The sequence below is a fragment of the Pezoporus occidentalis genome, unplaced genomic scaffold (genome assembly GCF_034315485.1).
Source record: "Pezoporus occidentalis ecotype Australia unplaced genomic scaffold, CSIRO_AGI_Poc_V1 ctg253, whole genome shotgun sequence".
Classification (NCBI taxonomy): Eukaryota; Metazoa; Chordata; class Aves; order Psittaciformes; family Psittacidae; genus Pezoporus; species Pezoporus occidentalis.
In genome coordinates, this window is record NW_026914426.1 from 30,787 (window position 1) to 44,880 (window position 14,094).

The 14,094-nt window shown below is 44.2% G+C and overlaps 1 protein-coding gene across 1 annotated transcript in view; it reads right to left on the minus strand.

The window, feature by feature from the left end:
- Window positions 1-1,758: 1,758 nt before the first annotated feature.
- The window catches only part of PPM1E (protein phosphatase, Mg2+/Mn2+ dependent 1E), a 66,732-nt gene continuing 54,396 nt past the window's right edge, over window positions 1,759-14,094 (minus strand). The window contains exons 3-7 of the mRNA XM_062623444.1: window positions 10,455-10,654; window positions 8,256-8,444; window positions 7,447-7,590; window positions 7,053-7,146; window positions 1,759-6,780 (exon numbers count right to left, since the gene is read on the minus strand). Of these exons, the coding sequence (XP_062479428.1) occupies window positions 5,711-6,780; window positions 7,053-7,146; window positions 7,447-7,590; window positions 8,256-8,444; window positions 10,455-10,654 (1,697 nt within the window). The 3' untranslated portion in view covers window positions 1,759-5,710. The remainder of the gene's footprint in view (window positions 6,781-7,052; window positions 7,147-7,446; window positions 7,591-8,255; window positions 8,445-10,454; window positions 10,655-14,094) is intronic.

Here is a 14,094-nt window from a genome sequence, read left to right on the forward strand (position 1 = left end):
TCCTGGCTTCCCCAGGGCCATGTTGCTTTTCAAGGCAGTCTGTAGCCACTGTGCAGTACCATGGGAGGGCTGGCTGGGTTTGCACTGCAGTGTAATGTCAGTGGAAGACTGACTGAATTTAAGTACCTGGCATGAAGTTTTGATTCATAAGACTCTGCTTGAAGCCCTAAAACTGTCCTTACATGTTGGTTTCACTGACAGCTGATTTTCTTCGGAGCAGGTAGAGAACACGTTCAGGGCCTGAAGACCTGTGGCTCATGTCCTTGGGAAGAGGGGCATTTATTTGCTGGAGCTTAGCCCAAGGCTGTTATTCGTGGCTGTGAGCACACTGTGTTCTGTCCAGCACCCTCATGTGGTTCTTCTACAGTTGTCTTAACCCAGTTCCTGGGGTGAAGTGACCTTTGGAGGTCTTACACTAATGTCTGCATTCCTGCTGGCTCTGTCAGCTCACACGCTCTTAAAAGGTGCCCAAGCCCCATTTCAGGCTGCTGCTGTCGTGTTGCATCGCTGGGCCAACCATGACTATGTGACTGTCCTCAGTTAAACTGGTGTGAGCGGGTTGTGCAAGGCTGCTGAAGCTGGCAGATGGGATGGACAGAGTTGGGGTGAAGCAGCTGCTGTTTTCCTCAGTCGAGACGTGGACCACCTGAACCCACCACCACCCTCTGCCATGGCGTGTTGCATTCTGAGCTGCTAAACTACTGTGACGCTGTGGTGAAAGCCAAATGCCTGGTCAGTGACAAAGCATGAGTAACTGTCACTGTTCTTGTCCGTGTCTCCGCTGGCTGTACCAGTGTTCCTGTCTGAGTGTTCCACAGTGTAAGTGCTGTACAACTCCTAGTTTAAAACTGTTTGCACTTTGTTAATAAAATGAATGTTGAAATCTGATGTGATGTTTGAGGTGTTTGTGTACAAGTACTGCGGTAAAGCATGTCAGTGAGTACAGTGCTGCTGCCTTGACCTTCTCCAAGGAGAACACTTGCCTGTCATGCGCTGGTCACCCTTCTCTTGAATTGCTCCATGAAAAGTGCTTAAATCCACCTGGGATTTGTAAAGCTGTTATATTCTAGAACCTCCTATACTCAAATAGGAACTGCGGAGGAGCCAATGCTTTCACACAAATGTAGTTTTGTGTAGTTTTGTGTTTCCTAGCTAGAGGGAGGCGCAGCCCTGAGCCACTTCAGGCACCACTTGCTCTGATGGCCAAGTGCTGAGGGTGGCCTGTGACAGGCTGTGCCCTGTGGTAGTGGATAGGGGGTGTTTGGTGTTGTACAGGGCTGTGTTGATTACACACAGCTCAATTAGCAGTAATTATGGTGCTCTGCTTTGTCACCACTCACAGGTGCTTTGCTTTAATGAGAGGCCCATGGTGAAGGAAGTGGTTTGATGGGGCATGTGCCCCACTCTGCTGCTGGGGTCCAGGGAAGGAGCTGGAGCTGCCACACTTTGCTTATGTTACGGAAAATAACCTTACACAGCACTGGCTTTTTAATGAGGAGGGGGAAGGAGGTTTGGAGGACTTAGTTATCTGATTTGCTGTAACTGCCCCTTCCTTCCCTTCAGAACAGCTCAGAGCTGAGTTATGACAGGCCCCATGTGATAACACCATGGGTACCATGGTACCAGCTCACACAACCACTGTTGGCCAGTTCTGGTACATGCCACACAGAGGTAAGCTGCTTTCACCATGGGAAAGATGTTTCAGTCAGAGGGTGGTTGCTATCTCTGTTAGCTCTTAAATAAACAGACTATCTGAAGTGTGGTTTAAATTACTGTTTTATTAAGATATTGGTAAAACTTGAACAGTTTTTCCTGTATAAACAGCTTCATAAATAAAATATGGATGACTAATACATGGTTGAAACTAATAGGTGGACTGTAGAACAAGACTACGGAGGGAAGTCCCAACACTGGCAAATGGTTTAGTTTATTCACTGCATCAAGAACATGTTATTGTCATGAACACGGTACCACAGAGAGGTCAACACAAGCCCCCATGTCACAACCGCTGGCAGGAGTGCTTGGTATATGGTGTGAACTTGGTCCCGCACCCTGTTCCTGTCTCAGGTGAGGAAACCACAGTGCACATGCGATACAGGAGTTGTATTAGAGACCCCAAGGGTTGTACTAGACCCTAAGGGAGAGGATTTTCGCTTTACTGCTGGCAAGTACAGTGCGAGTGCCTGATGGGCGAGGGCAAGGAAAGGATGGGAACGTTTTAAGTCAAAGGTTGTGTTAATGCTTCGTTATTGCACATGATACAAGGGTAGAAAGTTTTGTTCCTGTTGCAAAGGATATGAATTAAAGAAAGATTGCCCTAAATTATAGGCGTGATCAAAGCCGGAGTATCCCCTTCAGTGGCTTTATGTGACTAGTGCCCAGTGAGTAAATTATGCTAAAACAGTCCCTAACTTAGACCAATCTTTTTCATTTGCTTTTTCCTGCAGAACACTGCCACGGTGGGATTTCATGAGGAGGCTGGCTCTGAATTACAGCAGCCGTATCTATGAACATGGAACCCATTACACCTCATCTGCCCACAGGACATGTTTCTCACCGATGCACCACTATAAATGTGGTGTAAGGTAAAGTCTGCTTCAGCATTGTCCTTGGGTGCTGCAATGCAATCTCAATTCACTACTAAATGGTTTTAACTGGCAAGGACAATCGATGGCACTTCCAGGTAAAGAAAAGTTCTATACATGTGTTTCCACCCACCGTCAGTGCAAACCACGGTGGGTTAAGGGCACCCCTGTCCCTGCAGTACAGACACCCCAGAGCTACACCTTCCAAAAGCGTGCACAGGGAACAACCAGAGCGGGGACTGCATGAATCCCATCAGGACTCACAGTGAAAAGCTTATGAGTGAGTTTTGAGCAGCTTCAGACAAACAGCCTGGAGCCCCCTTCTCAAAACCACCACAAGTTCACAAAAACCAACATAAAAAATGGTGTTTTCACTCCCTACCTCCTAGTTCTGCACACAGGGTTAATGCGTAAACTGAAACTGATGTGGGTTGTCTTAACGCGGAACAGGGATACTTCAGCTCTTTATTGGAAAGATTCGTTATACAAATTTCACCACCACTACGATACACAATAAAAATACAAAACACAGGTCACAGACTGAATCTCAGTAGCAACAGTTAATAAATACAATTAGATGCTTTTATATTAGCCTAGTATCTTTACATTGTCACCAGATAGACAATCAAAGTACGAGATACAGAACACTTAGATACCGTTAGAGAGGGATTATTGCTTACGTTAGCAAGCAGCAAGTAAGGGCACAGGAGTTTGAACTGAAGAGAACTACTTCCTATCATCAGTGGCGTTAAGAGAAAACACTGCATTTCACAAAGCACTGCTTTTTGTCTAGTGGATAGAATCAAGAGCAGCATATATCAGACCAATAACCACTACTTGTAATAGTATAGAACTTTTAAGGACTTACCTTACAAATGGTTCCTATCTACTCTATAAATATGCATTTAGTGAAGAAATGAACACTTGCTACCTATACAACGTTTTAACCTGACCACACTGGAACTATGATGGCAGATTTTTTTCTCCTAGCAAGGTAAATGGTATGAGTGGCAGAATTATCACTTATGAATCCACACCTAAAAAGCTAAATCCTTCCTCAAAACAGCACACATGCAGTCGAGCACTCATCAACCACTCCTGCAGACTGGGAAAAAGTTTTATCATCTATCACAGCTCTTCATTCTCATTTACTCACACACAGAATTGCACTTACACCACCTTCCTCTCTGAAACACGACAGTAAGATGGACTTTCAATACGTCATTATTACTGTGAAGAATTTAAAACAAAGGCACCGCAGAGATGCCCCAGATTTGCATATTTTATCATCTCATGATTTTTCAAATTTCCTCAGTAAATCTGAATTGGAACATATGCTGCAGCTAAAGAGAACGGCGACAACAGCTAAGGCTTAGTAAGATGATGGATAAGAGCCAGTGATCCTGTAAGAGTAAAAACAAAAAGCCTGAAAAAGATCAAAAGAATCTAAAGCCACGCTCCAACTCCTGGTTACTCACAAAGCCTTTCACTGTTCCTCAGATTGCTTTTAAAATAGTGCATCAAAGGCGGAAGCAGCAGAAAGTGGCAGAACTCAAACCTTGCCATCTTGTCGTGTTGAATAATCTCCTGACTACTTAATACTAAAATACCTTGCAAATTCTAGCTAAATACTGTTATTAAATTGTTACTGCTAAAATGATATGAGTTGTACAATAAGTGCCTATGAAGACTGACTTTATTCATACCCTTCCAAATATTTTACTGTAACGAAGAACAGCAACAGGTATGTATTTAGTGGAGCTGATGAGAATCGTCTGCTTACTTATGTCCCAGTTAAGCGCTCCCCCATGGGTTCAACATCACCTCAACAGTAGAGATAAGCCATCAGGTACCACGCATTTTCCACTGTGGTAAGTAACATTGCTCACTTCCCTTTCCTAACCCAGGTTTCACCAAAGCAGAGCTCTGGCTGGCCACTGAGTTTTACTCGCTCCACAAAATCCCAAGTGCAGCCCCTGCTCTGCTGCACCCACAACGTTTCCACATGTCTGTGACTGCTCTGGCAGACTGGCATCCAATCCTACACACACTAGAAAACACCACACTGCAGCAGTGATGCTGCTCGGAGGCACAGGATGCTACCATCCTTCCTGCTGCAACTTAATATGAAATTATGCCTTTGCCACGTAGAAACCACACAGCTTATCAGATTGCTCATTATCTTGCGCAAGCAGTTCTCTGGTTTGACTGGTTGAGTGGCAGCAGTATTGTACTGAACATCTCCACAGACTGGTTTCTTTTAAGACCTGAGATGAAGTTACGGAGGAACGAGGTTGGCTCACAGAAATAAGCACAATCAATGTTCAATGAAAACCAGTTGAGAACAGTTTCCTAAACTGACAAACAAGAAAAATGCCACTAAAAGCACCGGAAACATACGAACCTCTAGCCATAGGAAAGAATTGTTTTTAACTACAAAACCTAATTTTCTTCATATTCCACTCTATGTTACATGAACAAAAATAGGTAAATTGTGAGTCTGTACCTCAGCTGGAGTCTGAGAACAGAGCAGCAGGAGCTCAGTTTGTCCATTCCTAAGTTACCTGGTAAAACCCTGTATGGCTTTTAGTCATCTACCTGCAAAAGTGGATAGAACTTTCTAATTCATCTTAATGCTTGCCTGAAATAAATAGAAAGCAGAACACAAAAAAACCCCACACACCTGGACTTCTACGGAAACTTCCCCCCCCCACTCCAAAAAAAAAATTTGGCAGTTCTAAACCAGAATCTTGCTTTACATATTGCTCCACAGATGTATCTCAGGCAGGTTCAACCTCTCACATTTGTAAGGACTGTTCGTTCCCTAACAGTGTCTATGAGGTGAACCAGCTGTTTGGCTTCCACCGGTGAATGTGGTCAGATACTCACGTGTGCGGGTGGTTGGTGGCTGCGGCATTGCTCAGGGTGGCACCACCAGCAAACTTTATTGAGATTGAAACAACTACATTTGTTAATTCCTAGATGTATTTACACATAGTTTGAGCTTTGCAGGGGATGGGAGTACAGTTCGGAAATGCCCACCTTGTTTTCGCTTTCTGATGATGCCGGTTTTATTTTGGGAATGTCTACTTTGGGAGTCTGATGGGGGAACACGAGGGGGGTGGTTACATTTTACAGCATTGATGAAGGTATGACTCTGGTATACAATGACTTTGTCTTCGCATCAAAACCATGCTTTCACTGTACGCTCTGTGACCAGCCAGCCTCCAGCATGGGGAGTGTCTGCCCCACACCCTTGTGCTCCTGCGGCCCCGGACAGGTAGGGACAGACTCGATCCATCTGTGTGGGGAGGCTCATGAGCCAAGAGCAGCATGTGAAACTTTGGTTTGAGCCTGGCTCCTCGTTGCCTCTTCCAGCTACAGAGCCGGAAGCGAAAGAGCGCAGCTCGTTTTCCCAAGGATTTGAATAGTTCATCTTCCAGCCCAACGCAAATGGGGGATATGCCCTTCACCCTGTAGATACTCTGCCCTGTAGCACCCAAACTAAGAGGAGCGTTGTACTCCCTGGGATTGCTCTGTCCACACATTGATGATGTGGTGCACTCTGGTGATTCATTCTTCACTCTTAGGCCATCGATCAAATTTGCACTCTTTGGTATGCCAGGACTAAACACTTGAATTGGTGGCAGACATTTGGCACTCTGAGGTGTACTAGTTTCTGGTTTTGTCAGGTCTAAATAGCTTTGATCGTCAAACAGGTTGATGCTCGACCCTATGCTTAAGCTAGTTCTGTCAGTGAAAGAATCCACCCGTCCCTCATACCCTAGATCTGCAGGTGCCGAGCACTGGTGCTGGGGCCACGGCCGTTTGCAGTCTCCATGGTTTTCTTTATCTTCCCCGTTGTCTTCCTGCCCACCTTGAAAAGAGTTCTCTGTCCAGTCTGACTCCTCGCTAACATTGACTGCCGCGTTCATGTCCCTGAGAAACACCACAATGACAGTAATGTTGTCGCTGGAACCGGCATCTCGAGCAGATGCCACTAATTTATGTGCTACCATGCTGCTGTCGCCATTATTCTCCTTTAGATGGTCAGCCACCACTTTGACTGCCTCATCGGGATTGACTGTGTCATAGAAACCATCACAGGCTAAAATGAGGTAGTCTTCAGAGCCATCTAGTACAGTGGAGGCAGAGTCTGCATCCCCACAGATGTATGGCTTGTGCTCAGCATCCCCTGTGGAGAAACACACAGATACACGTAAGACCGTGGGTTTGCAGCCACTGCATCTGGAAGCCCTTTTATTAACACAGCATGAAGCCAATCACTCTTAACCCAAGTTAAAGCAATTATTTGGAAATTATTCCCTCAAACTGTAGAGGAAGAAAACGGAGGTTATTGCTCACAGGTCTATCTTCAGCTGTATTTCCAATTTGATTACTAGAAAATTAAAGTTTTTAATTAAAAAGAAAAGCAAGTCTCAAAAAGGAATTAAAGCCCACTCTTACCAATAGCTCTGGAGACTGACAGGCTCCCGTTCACCCTCCAGGCTCCGAACCAGACCACACAGCCACCAAGTGCCTCAATGCGCTTCTTCTCATCCTAAACAGCAAGGCAAGGTAAGAGAGTGTTTTGGACAGAGCCCTTAGTGCTGCCATCACGCTCTGAACACTACAATAAATATTTGGGTGTTTTCACAAACATGGCACAAACAAGAAGAAAGGAGATGCACACACATCCATACCGACTTCGAAACAAACCAGGATAACTGGAGTATACCCTCCTGCTCCAGGAGACACTGACAAGGCAACACGCAGTGTCCCAGCACCCCCCATAAAGCTGATACCTGTCAGCTTCAGTGGTAAACACCGCCCGGGTGTATTTCAAACAGGCTGTTCTCACCTCCCGATCTGGTTTGTGGGGTTTCATCAGTTCCACAGCTTGGCCTCTCCTTACGAGCATAACTTGGGAGTCCCCGAGCCAAGCCACATGCAGCATATTTCCTCGGATGAAAGTCACCACCCCAGTGGTTCCACAACGCAGACTCTGGAGAGGGTGAAAAAAAATGGCCCCAGTTTTAAATAAGCAACTAAAGAACCATTTCAAAGCATTTCCTTGCTTAATGACTGAACATGTTGATATTGCAGTACACAGCCTGTTCCCACGGAGGAACAGGCCTTGATTTTTGCCTTGTGGCTTCCCTTGCACTGGAATTGCTTTCTGGAAGCTGGGCTCTCCTGTGCTCCTGTTGTACTTGACTTCCTGTGCCACTTTCCTACCAGTTGACATTAACATACACCTGTTAATGAACTTGGAGGGAGGTTTGGTTGTAAGCATCTTGAATTCCCTGCACTTAACTCAGCCCTTGCATGAGTTTAGGAGGCCTGGAAGTCAGTTATCCATTTATTCTGGAGCTAACCAAAATGTATGTTGTAGAGATGAGGAGGAAAAAACCACCCCAAGGACTAAACCTAGTTAGCATTTGAACACATGAATGTTCAGCAGCATCCTTCTAAATGAACTGGCTGTTGTTAGAAGTGGAGGCTGACATGTTTATGGAACATGAAGAAGCCCAGCAGTGGGCCCTGGCCCTATGGAGTGTGCATGGACAGCTCTGTGCTGAGCGCTGGGCTATGCTCAGCACAGCACTTGGAGCCCACCGCTTACAAGGACAAAATCTATTGACTAATACACTCAAGTAACTCAGTCACCTCTCTGGCTGCCTTCTGGACAAAGCGCTCATCAGTCACCCGGAAAGCTCGGCACAGCGCTTCTGCTGGGTCATGCTGAAACATCTCCTGATGGACCATGTTCACATGGAGATGGATGGAGGCATAGATGGCAGCATCCACTCCCCCGTGACCATCAAACACTGCAAAATAAGCTTGCTCCTCTTGGTCCTGTCAATGGAAACACATTGAGAAAACAACTCAAGAAAAAGCAATGCAAACAGTTAATTAGATTGTCTTAAAACTTTTGAACTTGAGATCTGTGGCATCCTTATTTAACTGCACTTAGAGACAGAGTTTCCACTGGAAAATCAAACTATTCAGACCATCTTCACCTGCATCAAAGGGAAATTTCCACCTTATAGGTGATGAATTCTACCTGCAAACTGCAAGAGATGCCCTGTAGGAACCAGCTGTGTAGCACTCTCAGCGCTCCTTATGTCCCATTTGTTACAATTCACTCACTCAACTCAAATAGAAAGTGCCATTCTCATCAACTTGTGCAGGAGGTTTTGTGACTGCAGAAATCACAAAGAGAGAAGAACATGCAATACAGTTTGCATGAAGCCTACATGAGGACTGGAAACCACCTGGGATAAAATGCCAGTACAGGTAAAATGTGAAGCCAGCCAGCCTCTGCTTTCATTCTTTTTTTAAATCTCATCCATATCACTGTAGATGCCTGGGTTTTTCTTTTAAACCCTCCATGTACTCTCTCATCAGGTAATTGTGATTACATTCACAAATGGAATACAGCAAAATCACTCGTCTTCAAGTCAGTTTTCTCAGCTTCCCCTTATCTGTTCAGAGAAACAATGCTGTACCAAGAGACAGCAACTCCTGTGCCTATGCATACACAGAACACACCAACCCACTCTCAGTGCCAATTCAACCTTGACAGCCATCTCGATGACTAGAATATTTGTATGTTGTAATTTTTTAGTAATAGGCTCCAACATAAATTGGGATAAGAAAGCTGACAACTGACAGGCAAAGGAAACATCTACCTCTGCTTGTATTAATCACCTAAGACAAGAATGTGGATGGGGCAGAAGATGGTTAATAAAGAGACAGGAGGTAATAAAGAACCAATTACGCAGCAAGCTGATCCTAAAGGTAAAATTATTGCCATTATCTGCCATCCTTTAGTGTCCAGTTTTATATCTGAAGGAAGAGTGGGCGTGTTTGACTGACGGTCACATAAAGAAATTAATGGAGGGAAGTCTGGCCCTAGTTCCAGCAAACTACTCATGTTGCTATATTCTTGTGTGAACTGCACCCCATTTTCCTCTAAATTTTGTGCTTGGTTTTATTTTTTTTCCCTACTTTCTTTCCTTATTCTTGCTCTTGGCTTTTTCCTCCCAAAAGAAAGCAGTACAGATCCACCCCTGTAGCCACCTGTCTTCAGCGATGAACTGTAAGGTGAACCACTTCCTTGTTTCCATCAGCAGTCCTCTTCTACACCTGAGCATCTTCAGCCACAGAAAGGGTCCTACCTTAATTTATCATAAAATCATAGAACAGTTAGGGTTGGAAAGGACCTTAAGATCATCAAGTTCCAACCCCCCTGCCATGGGCAGGGACACCTCACACTAAACCAGGTCACCCAAGGCTTCATCCAACCTGGTCTGGAACACTGCCAGGGATGGAGCATTCACAACCTTCCTGGGCAACCCATTCCAGTGCCTCACCACCCTAACAGGAAAGAATTTCTTCCTTATATCCAATCTAAACTTTCCCCGTTTAAGTTTTAACCCATTACCCCTTGTCCTATCCCTACAGTACTACATCACTTGGTACTACAATGCATCAGGTGCCACTCACAAAAGCAAGGCTACTTTCTGCACAGTGGCAGGTCAGTCCTTCAGCCACTACATGAGTGGACCATCAGGATGGCCCAGATACAAACTTTGTTCAGTTAGATAACATTTCACCAGAAGTCTTTGAAAAGTGCTCTTTTATTCTATATACCTTATGTAGATACCGCACATCATATTGCCACTATGGTTATGGAATATCGACTGAACTAACTTAAGAGCAGGTTTGTGACCTGACTGTCAACCCTCCTCAGGTCCATCCCAGGTATGGATTTCATTTTCACAGTAGATGACTTCCTAGTTTCCCCAAGCATGCAGACTGCATTTAGCACATGCAGTTGTCTTCTACATGATCTCTTCTTACCTCAAGGTTGAAGAGCATGTTGAAGTCTGGGATGCAGACGTGCTTGTCTTCCATCTTCCTGCGCATATTCTTGATGGCATGGATGGATGTCTCATAGTAGCGGTGGGGCTTTGGCTGGAGTGGAAAGTCTTTCACCCAGTTGCTGCAGATCTCATGCAGCTTGCTGAAAACTAAGCGGGCCAACTTCACCGTCTCGATCTCTAGGGAAGACAAAAACCACAAATGAGAGGCCAAGAGTGTTATTAAGAGAGGTTTTTTCTTGCATACATTACAAAGATGAAACAAAACCAGTTTAGCTAACCATTTGAAATGTATGTCAGCAGGGAAATTGTGGACGCTGGTGCATAAAAAAGGAAGCCAAACTCACCACAATCAGCATTCATTAGTAAGCAACTTGCTGTTTGTCTTTTTTAACTTAAACATTCCCCTGTGCCTTTGGGGAACTCATTTGCGGCATCAGAAAAAAATGAAAAGCGAGAACATTTCCCTCAGCATTCGATCCCCTGTTTCGCTCCGCACAGGGTGGTGCAACTGTGCCACAGCAGCTCTGAGAGGGACTTTGTCATGGCTCACAGCATCACATATGAAAACCGCATCCATTACAATGATGTACTGGGTTTAGACCAAACTCTGTTCCAAACAATACCTCACTGCAGTGCTGAGGCAATAGAGGGGTAAATAATCTGCAGAAATGAACAGTGTTACTTTAAGATGTTTTGGTGGTTCACACATTCAGTAGTACACACATTCCGGTACCTTCTTTAGTTTAATAATATTATTTCCAGATTCCTGACTAGCTTTTGTGTCGAAGAGATCTGCATGAGCGAACGGGAAAGCCAGGAAAGTCTTACATTTAAGGAAATGCTGAACTCCTGAGAAACAGTAATTTTAAAATATGTGAAAACTTGGGCACTTGGCAGTTGTTCTGAAATTCAGGGGAGGAAAACAGAAAGTAAGCATCAAAGCTGAACACATCAAAATCTCTTTGCTCATGAGCATTCACCAAAGCCAGAGATCTCCAAAACTAAACACCAGCAATCCATGAGTGTCAATCATTCCTGGAGAAGGAGTAGCTCAAAAATCAGGCATAGAGGGGAGACTTACAACATCTCTCAGTTCACAGAAATTCCCTTAAGAACCTAAAAGCACCATTTATACATTTCTGCACTAGGTCTACACAAGATGTGGGCTATAACGATCAGGTGCCCAAGATCCTTAGGAGCAAGATATATTCCCAGCTCTGCTGATTACGAGTTTGTTAAAGCTTGATTTGCAGAACAGCCATTAAGCTGGAAATAAACTATATACAGAATGAAAAGAAGGAGTCAGATTCTTGACTACACAGCTTTAAAAACAAGTGGTGGAAATGGAATGACAAGGTCATCCCACCGCTGTCATATTAACGGGTACCAACTCTCCCACAACACCTATACTGATCTCAGCAGTGCCATCAGAAATCTCTCTGCTGTGTAATACATTTAAAGAGGAAACACCTACAGCCTGACATGTCCAAACTTTACTTTCCAGAAGTAAACCCCACAGACCTGCTCTTCCATTTCTTTCCACTGGGCACATATGAAGGGAAACGGTGACATTTCAATGTCACATGGCTGTTACACTTCAGAGTGTCACTGTGAAGAAGGAAGGAAGCAAACCCATTGGCTGTGCTGAGATACTAAACACCCTTCCCCAGCAGGGAGTGTGCGTAGTGTCAGCATCATCAATAATTGCTCTTCAGGTTAAAACAGGAGAAAGGGCCACAACAGCTAAACCACCCCCTCACAGCTGTAAATTACTCATCAATTGTTAATGTTGCGGTGCTGAGCCAGAGCTGACTCAGCTGTCACTGCACTTGTGTCATGGAGAATTTCATTTCCCTCCTGCTGCTCCAAAATCCCCAGCGTTGGAAGTAGCACTTAATTGTACCACAGCTAGTGGGAAATCCAGCTCAGGCATTACTGTTCCCAAAGAAGACTGACTTCTAGGGCAAAATCAGGGCAGAAAGAATACCAGTAATCAGAGTCTGCTTTTTAGTACTTAAATTTTAAGACTTTTCTTGACGCCGGTAGTGTGACAACAGGTTTAGTACTCAGGTTTACAGACACATCAGCAAGCCAATGACCAAGGTTTTCCTTAATCTAAGAGCTCCATTTTCTGACTAGTCAATGACCTCCTCAGCTGTAGTAATCATATCTCCTAGATCCTGGAAAGACTGGGTAATGGGACTCTGTGAAGTCTGCTGGATTTGTAGATACCTTCACCACATAATGCGATCCTACTATCCAGGCTCCTTTGGTGGTTCTTTAACAAGGCCAAACCCCTACATGAATATCCTCCTCCTCAAAAAAGAAAACTAAAGGTTCTTACCTTAAAAAGAAAGAAGGAAAACAAATGCCTTTAGTTCTCATGGAAGCTCTCTTGCTCCTCTCCAGTCCAACTGGAGAACAAGAATCTCCCACGGCCTATGACTTTAGGTTTTGTTCTTGATATCCAAACACACATGGTCACCCCAAATATAAGAGGCCCATATTCTACATTTACGGACTCAAAACAGATTCCCTTCTTTTAAGATTAGCATTCTTCTTTCAGGAAGCTTCTAATTTCCTTTCCACCAGTGCACCAGTAACTGCTTTTATCACTCCTAAGTATGCAGTATGATTTGTCGCACTGCAATTTCCAGAGTGAAATGTGTCACTAAGGAAATCTGGAATGACTTTCTTCTAGCAAATCCAAACTTGAGGCAAATCAGGTAAATGTTTCCTTGTATTACAGAGTAAAATCCTTGCTGGGGTCATAAGAAAAACATAAATCAAAACCAGCCAGCAAAATTCAGCTTGCTTTCATGTTCTGTTTCATGTCCAAGCGTTACTAGGATAAGCAGTGAACTCTGCTCACTGAGGTACATAATGAAGTACCTTCATTGTGACAATTCACCTCAACGTAGTGCATCTGGAGTGCACTTTTAGTGCCTGCCTGCCTGTACACATACCAATGTATGTTTGCATCTGTGTATTACAAATTTAGATGTATCTGAATGGCAATCCCTGTAGGTGTGATGGGTTTGCCGTGGGTTGGTTTTTGGGGGGGTTTTTTCCTTCTTTTTTCTTTTCCTTTTGTTGAACTCCTCAGATATTCTGTGTGGAGGCTTAGTCAACATTTCCTTGGAGACTGTCAAATATTTATGCAAGTCTCAGAGATCTCAGTTTGAATTAATGAAGGCTGCTCAGCCAGAACAATGACAAATCTATTCCATTTACCTGCTCAGCAGGAGGAGGCAGCAATACCTACAAAAAGAGAACCCATGGCATGTTTTCCTGTTCTCAGGTTTCCAAAGGCCTCTGAGAAACACAGAACAATCTTCCTTTTTGTAGATCAAGATTTATATATCCCACCTATTCCCAGAACCATTTACTAGCTTTTTTTTAGTCAAAAAAGGAAGGAATGAACAAATGGTTTGGTGACTGTATATTCCAGATAAAAATGGCAGAATGCCTCTCAGTACATCTGAGTAACATTGATCTTCATTGTACTGAGCACCTCAGAAAGTTTTGCAAGGTTATTTAGGTCAACAGAATCCTGAAATGCTTTAGGGTGCATGACTTTGAGCTGGATGCTGCAATGGAGAAAAGGAAATGCTCCT